The 17,928-nt window shown below is 47.0% G+C and overlaps 1 protein-coding gene across 3 annotated transcripts in view; it reads right to left on the minus strand.

The window, feature by feature from the left end:
- The window catches only part of LAPTM4B (lysosomal protein transmembrane 4 beta), a 112,724-nt gene that overhangs the window by 61,326 nt on the left and 33,470 nt on the right, over positions 1-17,928 (minus strand). For all 3 annotated transcript variants that reach the window (XR_002092870.2, XM_006273235.3, XM_059723857.1), the window contains exons 3-4: positions 2,758-2,831; positions 1,971-2,093 (exon numbers count right to left, since the gene is read on the minus strand). Coding sequence is in view for 2 of the 3 variants with exons in the window: in XM_006273235.3 (XP_006273297.1) it covers positions 1,971-2,093; positions 2,758-2,831 (197 nt within the window). In the remaining variant the exon portion in view is untranslated. The remainder of the gene's footprint in view (positions 1-1,970; positions 2,094-2,757; positions 2,832-17,928) is intronic.

Raw genomic sequence — 17,928 nt, forward strand, 5'->3', positions numbered from 1 at the left:
ACATTAGATCCCACCAGATATATAATCTCAGTATTTTTAAGCACTCAGTGGGAGCATCTACACATGTGCTTTCCTGCAGTTGTCTAATTAGCTCCACAATAAAGCATCACTGTCTACACATGTGGTGCTATTAGGCCAGAATAAAATAATTATCTCTGCTGTAAAATAGTACTGTCCAACACAAGTATTATCCTACAGTGGAGTTATTTAGTGCACCACAACTGACAAACAGATGGCGACCAGGGCTGGCTGGGACACAAGGGTGCTACAGTATGGGGGCTGCCTGCTGTCTAGCCCCGTACTGTAGCATTGTCGTGCTCCAGCCAACCCCTCCACAGCATATTGAGCTGGGGTAGAGCAGCTCCAGCCTAGCAAGCTGACCCCCTGGAAACCCTGCCAGCCTGGGCTGTGCTGCCCCAGCTCAATGTGCTGCAGTCCCAGGTGCACATGTAAGTGCTGCACCTGGGAGCAATAAACTCCAGCACCAACAGAACAGACTAAAGTCTTTTAGTCTTTCCATGTAAGGCATTTCTTCCAAGGCTTCAGATGCCATTCCTTTCAGATGAAGTCCAAATTTTTGCCAGGATTAGGCCCCACATTCATAGTTTGTTTATACAGTGCCGACATGCAGCTGTCCTCTGCCATTGCTAGTGGGCATTGGCTGCCTTTACATACAATTACATTAATATTTTGAGTTTCTTTCTTTTTTTAATATTAAATGTCACTCTTCACCACCCTGGCAGCATAATAAAGGGACACTAAAGTATGTATAAATCTGCAGTCAGTTTAAGGCACCTTTATGCAGACAAGGCAGTGAAAAAAGGCCAGAAATTTAATATGCCGTCTAAGCTCTTCATTAGGTCTTTTTCATCATCCTTGGTCTCTACAAATACCACTTCTCTACACATATCTGTGGTTCAGATTTTTTTACTCTACTATAGCTGCATGGACTTACATTTACAGTAGAGGAAAATGTCCAAGTTGGCTAATATTTTGTTGTTTTCCAGTCATATTTCTAATAGAGGTGACCTTTAACTTATTCCTGTTCTTTTACTTCCAGTGTCAGCTGTGAATTTCATTAGTACAGTATGTGTTTACTGCATGCCGATCATTAAGGAGGATGCTGAATAAGACAAGATCTAACACAGCTCCCTAATGGCCTACTCTCCCACTCCCACTGACTTGACACACTGCTGCCTACTGTGATTTCCTTTATTAGTGTTCATCTATCTGCTGTTTCTCATTGCCTTTCATTTATAGTCCTTTACTTAGTTTTCCATCCATGTAATAGAGTTCGTACCAATGTCAACTGAAATTTGATTTTCAAGGTAGATGTTCAGAAAAAAACTTCAAAACACAAAGCAATGTGCAACTCTGCCTCTGTCCTGACTGGAATAATGGGGTAAGAAGGTAGCTCAGTGCATTCAATGCTCGTCTTCACTAGAAAAGGTTATTGTGTTTAAATGTGGTTTTGAAAACCACATTAGCTTACATGATGCTAACAATAACTGGAAGGTTGGACCATATCGGGGCAAAACATGAGCAAGTAGTCATGATTAAACCCTTCCTCTAGCTATCTTCTAGCTTCTCCATCCCTGTACTTCTACATTTGGGATTAGGGCTTTTTTGATGAACACACCTGCCTAATGAAATTTGTCCAAAAACCTTGAATAGGGAAGTTTAGGTTAAATATTAGGAAAAAGTCTCTCACTAGGAGGGTAGTAATGCACTGGAACAGGTTACCCAGAGAGGGTATGTAATCTCCAACCTTGGAGGTTTTTAAGACCCAGCTAGACAAAGCTTTGGCTGGGATGAACTAGTTGGGAATGATCCTGCTTTGAGTAGGGGGTTGGACTAGATCACCTCCTGAGGTCCCTTCCAACCCTGAATTTCTATGATTCAATGATAATAGATAAGAGTGCAGAACAAAATGCCAGTCTGAAAATTACTGTTAACATCAAACAATTTACCAGCTGCCGTAGATAGTCTTGAATGGTGTTTGGATAAACAAGGACACTGATGGCAACCAAAGTGTTCAGGGCAAAGTCAAAGATCTGGTAACAGAAGAATGGGATAATCCAGGCTGCATGTTGCTATAAATAAAATAGAAAAACAGAAGAGCTGTAAGTAAAAGCAGCACTGAATGTTTACTTCTGAATAAAGAAATCCTGACATCATGCAATGAAATTCTCTCTTGAGACTAAGTTTCACAGAGGGAAAATAACTTGCTAAGTCTGCTAAAAAAATAAAATATGCAGCCAATACATGTTTGGCAGCAAAGCTGACACAGACTTTAGGGTGCGAGTCTACACCTTCTACAGCTGCATGTAAAAATCAAACAGAACTACTTTGGTTTTCTAGGACACTAAACTATTGAGTGGGATTAAAATAAACATGTTCTTTAAAACCAGTCCTGGTATCGTAGCAGTAAGTGGGGAAAACATTTATTCATTTTTAAGGGAACAGGTTTTGGCCTTTGCATTCAATTTATCCAAAAGCATACTAACAGATTTACTATTTGAGACTGTGGACTGTGAATACAACTACCAGTAGATAATATTAGGCTTGTATTGCCCTAATTAGAATCACTTGGCACAATATGATCTAAACCAACAACCAGAAGGCTTTCTAGTTCCTTTAGTAGTTAAACAAATCTTAAAATAAAACAACTTTAATTTCCATTTATCAATCTTAAAAAAAATTATAACAAGTCCAATAACTAGAATCGTTAACCTTGTACTTAAACTAATTGATTACCTTATAGGCTCCATACGTAGCCATTGCACAAATCAGAATCATAAGAAGAGAAATTGCAGTTGCAATGCACATATCTGAAACAGATAAATAAATCAAAATGTAACAAGTAAACAGGGATCTTTGTTCTGTTTTTCTGCCTACTGCCCAGTGTAGTGGTTTCCAAGTTGGGGTGTATCTCCCTAGAGAGGCACAGAAGACTACTCAAGAGAGTGAGGGGGCAGACAAACCTGCCAGTTATCCTCTAGGGTTACAGCTGGAGCAAGACTCTAGATACTGTGGTTGCAAAGGAAGTCTTCCAAATATGAAGCAAATACAGGAGATCCAGTGATGGATGACAAATACATTAGGCAGCATAGCCCTGTAACACTATATAGTGAGGGGTTAGTGATAGGAACCTACTTTAAATTGTGGTTTCATGATTTTCACAGAAACTGCAAAAAATGGTTATCTTCACAAAAAATGCCATTGGCCATGATTTCCCAGGAAATCAACCAAAAAAATGTAATAAAAGTAAAATGCTGGCTCCCCAATGGGCAAGAGAAGTTTTGCTGCTGCTGTGGTCTAGCCTTGCAGCCTGCCTGGGAGGGGAAGGCACTGGCTGGCAGGCTGGCACAAAGGGCAGCAGACAAGATGACAGCTGCCCCCTTGTGCCAGTCCATCCATCAGCACCGAGGGGCAGGGCTGCATGAAGGCCAGTCACTAGCCAAGATGGTAGCCACACCTTCATCTCCTCCTCCCCAAGGCCTCTCCAAGAGACAGGGCCACTGTCAGTGCCAAGAGACAGGGCCACTGTGAAATAACCACAAAATCAGCTCTTCCAGCTGTGACCGTGCTGTGAAAACTGCTTTCTCTTGCTGCAAGTTAGGTAGGTCCCCAGTTATAGAGGGCATAACTAGTTTTATTTTCCTGAAGAGGGAGCTCCACTTCCAAAAGATGGGGGAATACCTGGTTAGCAAGGAATATGAAGCCTCTGCTGAGGCAACAGCTAATCCAAAGCCATGTCTACATGGTAAACTTCCTAGGCATGGAGGCATGGGTAAACCAGCAGCTTCTTGGGCAGGCTTTTCAGTCTGTGCTGAGCTCTGAAATGCCATAGCTATGCTGCTATCAGTACCTAATACAGTTAGTTTAGAGTTAGCTCGGGTATGTCTATGTGAGCTGTGAAAGCAGACCAAAAGAGCTACCAGCTCACAAAAATTGTAAAGTCAAGCTAAAAACTTATGGGGTAAAAGCCTAGCTCTAATGAAGAAACCAGCCCCTCAGACTTCACTGGGGCCAGTATTTCAGTACTCTGTGGGCATGTCTACATTATATGTTTACTGTGGAGCTGCCTAATTAGCTGCACAGTAAAATGTCACCATCTGCACGTACAGGGCTATTAGGATGCAGTAAACTAATCAACTCTGCCATAGGTTACTACTTGTCAACATAAGTACTATCCTATTGCAGAATTATTTACTCCACAGCAACACATGTGTAGACACTGACGGGGCTGGCTGGGGCACAAGGGTGCCCTGCTGGCTACCCCACACTGGAGCACCCTCATGCTCCAGGCAGCCCCTCCACAGCACGCTGAGCCGCATTGAAGCAGCCCTGCTTGACAGGTGGCTTGCGGGGTCCCAGGGGGCCTGGGAACTGCTCCAAGTTCAAACATCACACCCGGGAGAAATAAACTCCAGCATAATAAGCACCAGTTTATTGCTTCAAATTAATTGCACATGTAGATGCACCCTGTGAGAACTATAAAAAAAATGGCCAAGCTAAAGCTAGTCTTGAAAGGAAATAAAAATAAATACTGCAGATACTGTCTGTCTTAATGTTGCCGTCATCATTAATGTGCACCAATGATCAAGACTCTGAAACTTTACAAGAAGAGGTTAAACATCTTATAAGAACAGGCAAAATAGTTAAAGGCATCCCATAGCAGAAATAGGATCCTAAAATCTCTCATTCAGAACAAAACCACAACACAAATTAAGATGTGTATTTGAAATACCATTTATTAATGTAAGAGGCTTGATACAAATAAGCTGAGACTATCTGTGCATACAAGTGGGAAGTGAGGACTTTTTACATGATATCTTTTACTGGTTCAACAGTTTATTAGGAGAGATGTTAGATAAACCTTCAGGCAGAAACCACCCTTCCTCAGGTCTGAGAAAGAAGCAGGTACAGTTTAAGTAAAAAGTTTTAACTTATGAAAGGGCTCAAAAGCTTATTTAATTTCTCTTCCAGACATACAGTTGTTTTAATAAAAGATATCACCAACAAACCTTTGCTTCTTGCCATTTCCTGGATCACCACAGCTATGACACTGTGGCCTCATCTACACATGCGCTTAACTGCAAAGTAGACTAGTTAGCTGCAGAGTAAAGTGTCACTGTCTACACATGCAGCGATATTAATCTGCAGTAAACTAATTAATGCCGCAGTAAGATAGTACTGTCCCTAACAGTACTATCTTATGCTGGGGTAATTTACTGTGATTAAATGCACATGTAGATGCTGACCACAGGCATGAATTGCACCCGATCAGCCTAGTCAGCCAAGGATCAGACTCCTGCCTGCCGCATAGCCACACAGCTCTGCACTTTCAGCACCTTCATGCCCCTGCCAGCCTCTCCACTGTCCAATGCCACCACCTGGATCCCGGGGCTAACCCCCAATGCTCCTTGCCAGCCCAGGCCTGCTCTGCCTCAGCTCAAATTGCTGCAATCCTGGCCACGTGTGTTGAGGCTGTGCCTGGGAGTAGTTTACTCTGGCTTAAATTGCTCCAGGGTTTACTGCTTCATATCAATTGCATGTGTAGATGCATCCTGTGTGTACTTTAACCTTATGTGTAAAAGTAGCAGAAAATGTGGCACAAGAATCAGAAGTTTAATGTGTTTCAAGGTTTTGTTTAGAGTTGCAATGATATCATTTGTTATTTTGCTTCCCTTTAGCACTTTTGGTTTCTTTTAGGGCATTTAATTTACTTTTCATGTGCCCACTGGTATTTCAGAAAGATTAAAACAGGGGAGGTGTATGGACACAGCCATATCATAGTATCACATTATATTAAAGTAACTTTAAATAAACTTGATATGAAGACCAACTGAAAAATGGAATTATTTAAGACATAGCGGGCACGTCTACTTGAGACGCTTTACTGTGATGTAGTGTAGTTTATTGCACAGTAAGCATGTACATCTACACATGCACATGCTTACTGCACAGTAAAACTCACCCAATCACAAGTAAATTTGATATCTGCAAAAGCAAGTAGCAAATTTACTCGTGAGGAGTTAATGTGCAATAGAGCTTGCGTAGATGCCTGACCAGGAGCAAATCTGCTCCCAGTCAGCCAGCAGTTAGGGTGCAGGAGACTGTTCCCTGTCCCCAGGAGCTGCCTGCTGCCAGGGCAGGTTCCACCACCAGAGCCTGGGCAGGTATTATGTCCTCCTGCCCCAGCAGCAGGGAACTCGAAGATTGAGATTGAGCAGCAGGGGCTGGGAGATCCTTATCTCCCAGCCCCCTGTTTCACCATCATGATCAGAGAGTGGAGGGGCAGGGGGGGGAAGGAGGGGGCTGGGAGATCCTTGCCAGCTCTTCAGTTGCAGGGCTCAGGCAGGGAGATCCTTATCTCCCAGCTGACTGCAGGAAGATAGCCAATGTGGAAGATAGCCAATGTGGTCCCCATCTTTAAGAAAGGAAGGAGGGAGGACGCGGGCAATTATAGGCCCATCAGTCTTACCTCAATCCTGGGGAAACTCTTTGGGAAGATCATCAAGGAGCACATCTGTGATGGGCCGGCATTGGGGATGATGCTCAAGGACAACCAGCATGATTTCATTAGGGGCAGGCCATGTCAGACCAACCCGATTGCCTTTTACGATCAGGTCACAAAAGCATTGGATGCAGGTGTCGCCATGGATGTGTCGGGACCCAGGGCAGCCAGACAGCAGCTCTCCCTGACTCCCACCCCGGCAGATAAGGGTCCAGGGCCTTAGAAGGCCGTCAGGCGGGTACTTGTGACACTTGGAGTGGAATTAATTAGGCGGACGCTTATCGGTTGCAAAGCAAGATTATTTACTCACGCCGTCAAGGTGGTGAAAGACGGAGGTCAAAGATATTCGGTTAGTTACAGCTTAAGGTTCGTAGGTCGGTCTGCATAAGAGTTTGGTGGTCGGGCAGAGAAATGGTTGGGCCGGCAGGTCGTCGATTTACGTCTGAGAATTGGGTCAAGACGGGGGAAACTGACAAGTGATCAATTTGTCAGTTACTCTCACGCATACATTCAGAGGTTTTTCAGGTGTGTGCATGGAGGTCTCCCGTTCTTCACGGAAGTGAAGATGGGTTTTATTTGTGTAATAGCCAATTGCTTTTCGCCATGTCATAAATTTAATTAGAATCGCCAATTATCTAGCGGTCTTCGATAGGGTGTTATCATAGGGTTACTCCTTGTTTTCTTTGACCAATTATAATGATTTATGTACAGCACAGAAGGCTAAGTTCTATCTCTGTTAGTGGCGCAGCAATAAATTTCTTTTTGACATGCGCAGCAAAAAGGCGGTTACTAGAAAAACTTTTGTTAACCCTTAGTTAACTTAGTGTAAAACAAAACTGCTTTGAATGGTTTTACTTGCTTGTGACATGGGCACTACTTAATTGGGTTGTGATAGGATGTAGTCTTTCTGGACTTCAGCAAGGCCTTTGACAATGTCAACCACCCCATCCTCATTAAAAAACTAGGTGACTGTGGCATCGATGCCTACACAGTCAGATGGATTGCGAATTGGCTGAAGGGTCGTACTCAGAGGGTGGTGGTGGATGGGTCATATTCGACCTGGGGGGAAGTGGGCAGCACAGTCCCCCAGGGCTCGGTCCTTGGGCTTGCCCTGTTCAATTTCTTTAATCAGCGATTTGGACGATGGGGTGAAAAGCAACCTGTTCAAATTTGCTGATGATACCAAAATTTGGGCATGCTAGTAGGGAGGGAAAGACTGCAGAAAGACCTGGATAGGTTGCAGGGGTGGGCTAACAAAAACAGGATGCGTTTCAATACGGACAGGTGCAGGGTGCTGCACTTGGGCAGTAGTAACCGGCAGCACACTTATAAGATGGGAAACTCCCTTCTTGAGAGCACGGAGGCAGAAAGGGATCTTGGAGTCATCACTGACTCCAAGATGAACACGGGCCGACAATGCGAGGTCACGGTCGGCAGGGCTAACCGGACCTTATCGTGCATCCACAGGTGCATCTCAAGAAGGGCCAAGGAGGTGATCCTCTCCCTCTACACGACACTGGTCAGGCCACAGCTGGAGTACTGTGTCCAGTTCTGGGCACCCCACTTCAAGAGGGATGTGGACAACATTGAGAGGGTCCAGAGGAGGGCCACCTGCATGATCCGGGGACAGCAGGGCAGACCCTACAATGAGAGGCTACGGGACCTGAACCTGTTCAGCCTTCACAAGAGAAGGCTGAGGGGGGACCTTGTGACCATCTATAAACTCACTAGGGGGGACCAGAAGGGTTTGGGGGAGACCTTGTTTCCCCTAGCACCCCCCAGGATAGCAAGGAATAATGTCCACAAGTTGTTGGAGAGTAGGTTTAGATTAGACATCCGTAGGAACTACTTCACAGTTAGGGCGGCTAGGATCTGGAACCAGCTTCCAAGGGAAGTGGTGCTGGCTCTTACCCTGGGGGTCTTTAAGAAGCGGCTCAATGCCTACCTGGCTGGGGTCACTTGAGCCCAGTTTTCTTCCTGCCCCAGCAGGGGGTCGGACTTGAAGATCTACAAGGTCCCTTCCGACCCTACTTCTATGATTCTATGATAAGCATCTTCCAGCACCAGCCCCAAGGTCATGGAGCTGGCACTAGGAGCTCCCTGCTGGCAGGGGCTGTAGAGCCTGTTCTCTGCTCAGCTCTGTGAGCATGAAGCTGGGTGAGGAACAGGCTGCAGTGGGGAACAAATCTCCTGCCCCATCCACCTGTGGGACAGCTAGTAGTGAGCCCCCAGCTGTGGGGGGGGAATTCCCTCCCAGCCAAGGATTCACTGCAAGCTGCCCCATCGGCTCCTCTTTCCAAGTCCCGCACTTCTATGGGACCTGCCCCTCCCCTGCAGCTCTTTCCAAGACCCGCGCCTCAATCACCTGATTGGGGCACTGAGCTGGGACCTGCCCTTAAAATGTCTCTTGGCCCAGTGCTCCCTGCCAGCCCCTGGGATAGCACTCAGAGGGAGTCTTGAATTCCCCCTGTGGCAACAGGGGCCCATTGTGGGGCCGCAGGAAGTAGAAGCAGCTGGGAAGTAATGTCCCTGCATGTGTAGACACCTGCCTGGAAGTGTTAACTTGTGAGTTGTTTACTCACAAGTAAACTGATCTAAGATCAAATGTATGTGTAGATGCGCCCAGTGATTCTAACTTGTGCTAACCTTATTGGGAAAAAAGAAATATTTGTTTCATGATTGCACTTTTATCTGACTGATCTAGATCCAGCGGTGGTCACAAAGACTTTGCCTATCTCCCAAGGACACTGCCTTTTGTCCACTTGTTCCATTTGCTGGAAACCTTCTCTCTCATTCATTATTTAAGGAGAAAATCACTTTTAAGCCTTGGTCCATTGGTCATAATGATAGTGTCATTTCACTGGCACAGCCAGTTGTTATAAATTGTTATGAAGTTGACATTTCCATTTTGATCTGATGAACTTGTGCTTCCTCTCTTTCTCTCTCTCTCTCTCTCTCTCTGTCCCCAAGTCTGTCTTGCTGCCTGCAGCCCTCATTGGCTCAAGCTGTCTCTAACTCTTTCAGTGCTCATCAGTTCCTCTGAGCTCTGTCAGCTTAAATTAATTAAAACTGAAACTAGATACACAGCATACTAACAAGTACACTTGGGTGTTTTTACATAGCAGTTAACCATGCAGTGCATTCTGTTGTGCGTTGCTTGCAAGCTATGTGACCATCAGTTGAACTACGTTTATATTGCTTTAATGAACTTATTACCATTTGAAATGGATCTTGAAGGTTTTTTTAATAAAAAGTCAGAGATCCAGCAGATTGTTTTAAAGAAAAAAAATTACAGTTAGATCATAATTTCTCTTCCTGCTGGTCTTTGTTTCCTGTTTCAGTGAGAAGCGGCTGCTGATGCTGTGCAAAAGAGCAGGTAGCTTCGTGTCATGGAGCGTGAAAGCACACAAACAGCCAGAGTTTGCAATGCTACTGCTCCTAGGAGTGAAACCAAGAGAAAAATATGGGAAATAAAATACAACAGCAGCATCTTTATGAAGCACAGGTTTTGCAGGAATAGGGAAGCGTCAGAAGTATTAAAAGTCAAACAGCATCTAGCTTATCTCCCCAGAATGAGATCCAAAACAGATGGTTTGTCTACACAAGATGCTAACAAAGCAGTAGCCTAATAACACTGCACAGTAGCGTGCCGGGCAAAACCTGTGCTAATATGCTATTGCATAGTAGTATTAGGCTACTGCACAGTTACCGTCTGTACAAGTGTGTCCAGGTGGTGATGCTATTGTGCAGTAGTACCAATTACAGCACATTGATTTGGTACTTTATTATCCAAGTACTAAACTTAACGCGCTGTAACTATGATGCATTAATGAATGTGTAGACACATCACCCATGGGATGTTGTGGATGGGCAAACAAATTATACTGAGTTAAAAGGAAAGTCAGTTGACTTTAGCTACTTCATGTTTCTATCTTTTCGTGTGTGGAAGCTTAACTGTGGTAACTTAGTAATTGTTTCATTTAGGGGTAAACTCATCCAGCCTAGCTTCCATTTTCCATGAGATAGGAACAGACATGAAATAGCATACATCAGCTAATTGCAGTAACTAAGTCTTCCCCCTACCCCTATTTTCAGCCAATATAATTTGTTCACCCTGTCTACAGAAGGGTGACTGAGAACTCCAGTTCATCTTTTAACCAGCTGCTAGAGTCCTGGGGAGGAGGCTCTTCTCTGCCAGACTGGCTGACCTGCTCTACCGGGCTTTAAACTAAGCCTGCTGGGGGACAGGGGGACTACCACCACTGCTGGCCCGCTGAGCAACCCGTGCAAAGCCAGCAGGCCAAGGCACTTAAGGGAGCCCACCCCTGCCACAGCCCTGGAATGAACTGTAGGCAAGGCAAAGGCCCACATGGGGACACTTGTGTGCCTATACATAAATGCCAGGAGCCTGGGGAACAAACAGGAGGAACTTGCCCTCCTGCTAAATGCAAATAACTATGATGTCATAGGGATAACAGAGACCTGGTGGGACTCCACCCATGACTGGACCACAGGTATAGATGGCTATACCCTATACAGGAGGGAATCGAGAAGATAAAAAGGGTGGGGGTGTAGCTCTCCCTGTCAAGGAAAGCTATGCATCCCTGCAAGCCAACATTGGCACCCACGGCGGATGACTTGAGACCCTCTGGGTTAAAATCTGGGGGAACATGGCACAGAGGATACTACGGTGGGAGTCTACTATAGACCCCCTACCCAGGATCAAGACCTTGACTGCGAGTTTGCCAGGGAATTAGCTGAGGCTGCACACTCCTGGTATATGGTTGTCATGGGAGACTAACTACCCAGACATCTTGTGGGAGGAGCACTCAGCCAAATCCGAGCAGTCGCAAAGCTTTCTCTCATGCATAGATTCATAGATGTTAGGATCGGAAGGGACCTCAATAGATCATCGAGTCCGACCCCCTGCATAGGCAGGAAAGAGTGCTGGGTCTAGATGACCCCAGCTAGATACTCATCTAACCTCCTCTTGAAGACCCCCAGGGTAGGGGAGAGCACCACCTCCCTTGGGAACCCGTACCAGACCCTGGCCACTCGAACTGTGAAGAAGTTCTTCCTTATGTCCAGTCTAAATCTGCTCTCTGCTAGCTTGTGGCCATTATTTCTTGTAACCCCCAGGGGCACCTTGGTGAATAAATACTCACCAATTCCCTTCTGTGCCCCTGTGATGAACTTATAGGCGGCCACAAGGTCGCCTCTCAACCTTCTCTTGCGGAGGCTGAAAAGGTCCAGTTTCTCTAGTCTCACCTCGTAGGGCTTGGACTGCAGGCCCTTAACCATATGAGTGGCCCTTCTCTGGACCCTCTCCAGGTTATCCACATCCCTCTTGAATTGCGGCACCCAGAATTGCATGCAGTACTCCAACTGCGGTCTGACCAGTGCCCGATAGAGGGGAAGTATCACCTCCTTGGACCTATTTGTCATGCATCTACTGATGCACGATAAAGTGCCATTGGCTTTTCTGATGGCTTTGTCACACTGCCGACTCATGTTCATCTTGGAGTCCACTAGGACTCCAAGATCCCTTTCCACTTCTGTGCTACTCAGCAGGTCATTCCCTAGGCTGTAGGTGTGCTGGACATTCTTCCTCCCTAGGTGCAGCACTTTGCATTTCTCCTTGTTGAACTGCATTCTGTTGTTTTCTGCCCACTTGTCCAACCTGTCCAGGTCTGCTTGCAGCTGTTCCCTGCCCTCCAGCATGTCCACTTCTCCCCATAGCTTTGTGTCATCTGCAAACTTGGACAGAGTACATTTGACTCCCTCGTCCAAGTCACTGATGAAGACATTAAAGAGTATCGGTCCAAGGACCGAGCCCTGCGGGACCCCACTGCCCACACCCTTCCAGGTCGAAACCGACCCATCCACCACGACTCTCTGGGTACGACCCTCCAGCCAATTCGCCACCCACCGGACTGTGTAGTCATCCAAGTCACAGCCTCTTAACTTGTTCACCAGTATGGGGTGGGATACCGTACTGAAGGCCTTCCTGAAGTCTAAGTATACGACATCCACCCCTCCTCCTGTGTCCAGGCGTTTCGTAACCTGGTCATAAAAAGAAACTAGATTGGTCAGGCACGATCTGCCTGCCACGAACCCGTGCTGATTTCCCCTCAGCATAATTTGTCCTGCTGGGCTCTCGCAAATGTGAGTCTTGATAATTTTTTCAAAGACTTTGCCAAGGATGGAGGTGAGACTGACTGGCCTATAGTTGCCAGTGTCCTCCTTCCTCCCCTTTTTGAAAATGGGGACCACATTGGCCCTTTTCCAGTCCTCCGGGACTTGGCCCGTGTGCCACGAGCGTTCAAATATTCCCGCCAGTGGCTCTGCAGTGATGTCGGCCAGTGCCTTCAGCACCCTCGGATGGAGCTCATCCGGGCCTGCCGAGTTAAAGGCATCCAGTTCTTCCAAGTGACTCTGCACCGTCTCAGGGTCTACGCATGGAAGTCTGGCACCTTGCTACTGCCTTTCTACAACCCCAGTGAGAGACTTGTCGTGCCCCTCACTTAGGAACACTGAGGCAAAGAACTCATTGAGGAGTTCAGCCTTGTCCCCCCTGTCTGTCACCAATTGTTTCTGCCCATTTAGCAGGGGTCCTATTCCTCCCTGGGCCTTCCTTTTACTCCCTATATATCCATGTTGTTGCATGGATGACCTCTATCTGACGCAGGAGGTCTACAGGCCGATGAGACATAAAGCACTGCTCAACCTGGTACTGGCAACTGGGGATGACCTAATCAGCAACTTAACGATCGAAGGGAAGCTGGGTGACAGTGACCAAGAACTCATCACCTTCACCATCTGCTGTAAAGCTGGCAGGTCAGTCAGCAATACAGAAGTCCTCGACTTCAGGAAAGCTGACTTTGACAAGCTAAGGAGGCTTGTCAGTGAGGCCCTAAAGGGCCACAACCCAAAGGAGAGGGGAGTTCAGGACAAGTGGTTACTCTTCAGGGGAGGAATCCTGGATGTGCAAGCAAAGTCTATCCTGTCTCGGAGGCAAGGCAGCAAAAGGGCACAGCAGCCTCCTTGGCTCTCCAGGGAACAAGTGGACCTCCTGCGTCTTAAAAGGAAGACCTACAAAGGATGGAGGATTGGAACCACCACCAAGGAGGAATACTCTGCTCTGCTCCAGATCTGCAGAGAGCAAACCAGGAAAGCCAAGGCTGCGATGGAACTCCAGCTAGCTACAAATATCAAGGACAATAAAAAGTCCTTTTTTAGATATGTGGGGAGCTGGAGGAAAAGCAAAGGGCACCAATGAACCCCTGCTAAACCAGATGGGACAACTGACAACTGATGCCCAAGAAAAAGCAAACTTGCTAAATGGGTACTTCAGGTCAGTTTTTCACCAGTCCCATGGGATGCCCCTGCCCACTGTGGGACAGGTGAGGCAGATTTTCTACCCTCCATTAAAGCCGACTCTGCCCACCTCCTCTCGATGGTAAGCTCTCACACTGCCTTCACCCGAACCGCTGACCTGGCTCACCAGGAACCTTTGTGTAGATCCTGGAGGGTACCTCGGTTGTCTTTAGGGTGATCCCCAAACTCACCTGCCACGACTTTGAGTGCTACTTCAGTGGAGGGTGTCCCCTCTGAGGATTCCTCCAGAGCTGTCACGCATATCGGTGGGTGTTCACGGGGCTCCAACCTCCCCTATACCCCAGCCATGCGCCAACCTTCGAGATGGGCCTCCAAATCTTTTTGCGGCTACCCCCTGCTTATGCCTTCCCCGGTCCCTGCAGCTCCTCATGCCGATGAGCACCCTGGGCCCTGACTGGACCTGGAAGGTCTGGTGACTGTTGGCCTTTGGGCTTGTCTTCCTTGATGCCTTGCGCCATCCACATCTGAGGCCGTTGGCCTTTATGGGGTCCTCACGCAGTTTTGTTCTCGCTGTTAGATGAATTCCTGTCTACCCTGGCCTAGTGTCAAGGGCTCTGCTAACCCACTCTCACTAGGGGACGGAAAATAGCCCGACCCTAAAAGGGAATATACTTAACACCCTCACCACAAGCCCCTCACCCTAAGGTGACCCAGCATGAAGCAAAATCAAGAAGCTGCTAACACGACTGCCAGGGGAACATGACAAAAGAAAAAATACTACAAGAGGAACACCTATGGGAGGGAGTCCCACACCCTCCTGGACTCTAATGCCACTGACACCCCTAGGCTCACGCCCTCCAGGTCTGGATCCAAGCCTTTACCTCAACCGGGGTCTCTCTCCCCTTCTCTCCAGTGTCATCCTCTACCCTGGAGCTGTGGCACCCATTGCCTTTAATGAGGGCTCCCACACTGGCTATTGCTGCGGTCACTACCGCCCTCCTCGGTGGTCCTGTTGGTCCCCCATTGGTCCTTCCCACCATGGGGACTCCATGCAGCTCCTGCCACCTCAACCTCTGCCGGGCTCCCTGCTGGCTCTCTTGATCCCTGCCGGAACTCTGATCCCAGCGGGGCTTTCTCCACGGCTCTAAAGGTTGCAGCCGCTGCTCCTGCTGCTGCCGCTGCCGGTGGCTGCCGTGGCTGCACACCCTCCATGCCGCAGTTTCCTGTGGCTCCTCCGCTCCTCAGCTTCCTTTCTGTGCCTTTGGAGTCACTTTTGATTTCCGCCAGGTGGCGTCTCCTTGTGATGTCACCTGGCCTCAGCTGGATATAGGCGCAGCTGACAAACTGCATGGGCGGTTCCCCGCCATGCGTTGTCTCGCTCTTCCTGGCCCCTGCAACAGGTATGTTGTCGCTTTTTCTTCTTTTTACTTGCGGTTTGCCTCTGAGCGAGGCCTCCCCCTTTTCTGGGCCTGTGCCCCTGGGACACCGACCTTGTGATGGAACACCTTGACAGGCTGGATACCTTCAAGTCAGCTGGCCCTGATGGTTTACACCCAAGGGTACTCAAGAAGCTGGCAAGTATCATAGCTCAGCCCCTGCCATGGATCTTTGAGAACTTCTGGTGCTCTGGTGAAGTTCCCGAAGACTGGAAGAAGGCCAATGTGGTGCCTATCTTCAAGAAAGGGATGAAAATAGATCCAGCAAACTACAGGCCCATCAGCCTGACCTCTATCCTGGGGAAGGTCTTGGAAAAGATTATCAAAGCAGCCATCCTTAACAGACTAGCTGACGACAATATCTTGAGAGATTCCCAGCACAGGTTTGTTGTGGGTAGGTCTTGCTTGCCCAATCTCATTTCCTTTTATGACCAGGTGACCTGTCACCTGGACCAGGGGGAAGAGATTGATGTCATATATCTTGACTTTAAAAAAGCCTTTGAGCTGGTATCCCACATTCACCTCTTGGCAAAACTGGCCAACTGTGGCCTTGACCTCACCATGATCCGCTGGCTGGGGAATTGGCTCCGCAGTAGGACCCAGAGGGTGGTGGTTGATGAAAGTCAATCGTCGTGGTGCCCTGTGACCAATGGGGTCCCTCAAGGCTCTGTCCTAGGGGCTATACTTTTTAACATCTTCATCAATGATATAGACATTGGTGTCAGACGTGGATTGGCCAAGTTCGCCAACAACACCAAACTCTGGGGTAAAGCATCCACACCTGAGGACAGGAGGGTGATCCAGGCAGACCTTGACAGGCTCATGATATGGGCGGATGAAAACCTGATGGCGTTTAACACCGAAAAATGTAAGGTTCTCCCCCTTGGGAGGAAAAACTCATGGCATGCTTATAGGCTTGGCAGTGCTATGCTGGTTAGTACTACAGATGAAAGGGACTTGAGGATCATGATTGACCATAAGATGAACATGAGCCTGCAATGTGATGCTGTGACTAGTAAAGCGAGCAAAACACTGGCCTGCATTTATAGATGCTTCTCAAGCAAATCCCGGGATGTCATTCTCCCATTGTACTCGGCCTTAGTGAGGCTGCAGCTGGAGTACTGCATCCAGTTTTGGGCCCAACAATTCAAAAAGGTTATGGAGGAGCTTGAGAGTCCAGAGGAGAGCCAGGTGCATGATCAGAGGTCAAGAAAACAGACCTTATGATGAGAGGCTGAGAGCCATGGACTCTTCAGCCTGGAAAAACGCAGGCTCAGGGGTGATCTGGTGGCCACCTACAAGTTTATCAGGGGTGTTCACCAGGATCTGGGGGAATGACTATTCACCAGAGTGCCTCAAGACAAGATCGAACAGTCATAAACTGCTCTGCGACCAATTCAGGCTGGACATAAGGAAGAACTTCTTTACTGTCCGAGCCCCCAAGGTTTGGTATAGACTCCTGCTGGAGGTAGTTCAAACACCCACATTGAACGCCTTCAAGACACGCTTGGATGTTTATCATGCTGGGATCCTATGATCCCTGCTGACTTTCTGCTCCTGGGGCAGGGGGCTGGACTTAGATTCTCCGGGGCCCCTTCCAGCCCAAATGTCTATGAAATCTATGAAATCCCTGGCTCATAACTACTGTGGCAGAGATTCAAGCTGCTGATCAGCAGCCTGTGATACTCAGACAGCTTAGCCTACTCACCTAACTTTATTTATCCCAACCTAGCCACTCCCCCAGCTCATGAAGGATTACTTTATCATAGGCACTGCCACCTCCCTCCAGTTCTAAGAGGTCTGTATGAACTCTCTGGCTGGGTCTTTTATTTTGTTGCCCCAGTCAGGACAGGATTACTGCTATAAAGCTACTCAAGACCACTCACCAATAGCATTCCCCCACCACCACACAGGAAAAGAGGGAAGAGAAATTGTTAAGCAAAAGAGAAGGAAATTTTCCTCTTTAAGCCAATTCTGATTACTTATTCCAGCTAATATTACTGTTTAAAACTAACTGTAATTTCAGTTATATCACCCTTTACAAATATTTATATGTATAGATTTGCTTATACAATTTAATGTACATCATATGAAAGTAAGCTGGAGGGAATTCAGGAGGTCACCTAGTACAACCACCTGCTCAAGACAGTATCATCCTTGTCTAAACAATCCCAGACAAAAGGTTATCTAACCTGCACTTAAAAACTTCTAGTGACAGATATTCCACAACCTCTCTAGGCAATCTGTTCCAGTACTTAACCACGCTTTAAAGTCAGAAAGTTCTTCCTAGTATGCAACCTATATCACAGTCTCGGTATAATTTAAGATGGATACTTCTTGTTCTGTCTAGGTGGACATAAAACAATTCATTACCACCCTCTTTGTAATAACCATTTTTGTATTTAAAGGCTGTTATCAGATCTCCTCTTAGACTTCTCTTCTTCAGATTAAACAATTCCAATTAATCCAAGCTTTTCTTATGCATTTTTTAAAAACTGAGTAAATCTGGTTGCATGCATTACATTATAAAAGAACTTCACATCCACCCTGTTTTCACTCTGTCTCCCTACAACCCCACTCTTGCATAGGCATCTCGTGCTGTTCTTATTCCAACTTAGATTTATATGCATT

Source organism: Alligator mississippiensis, chromosome 3, assembly GCF_030867095.1.
Source record: "Alligator mississippiensis isolate rAllMis1 chromosome 3, rAllMis1, whole genome shotgun sequence".
NCBI classification, from domain to species: domain Eukaryota; kingdom Metazoa; phylum Chordata; order Crocodylia; family Alligatoridae; genus Alligator; species Alligator mississippiensis.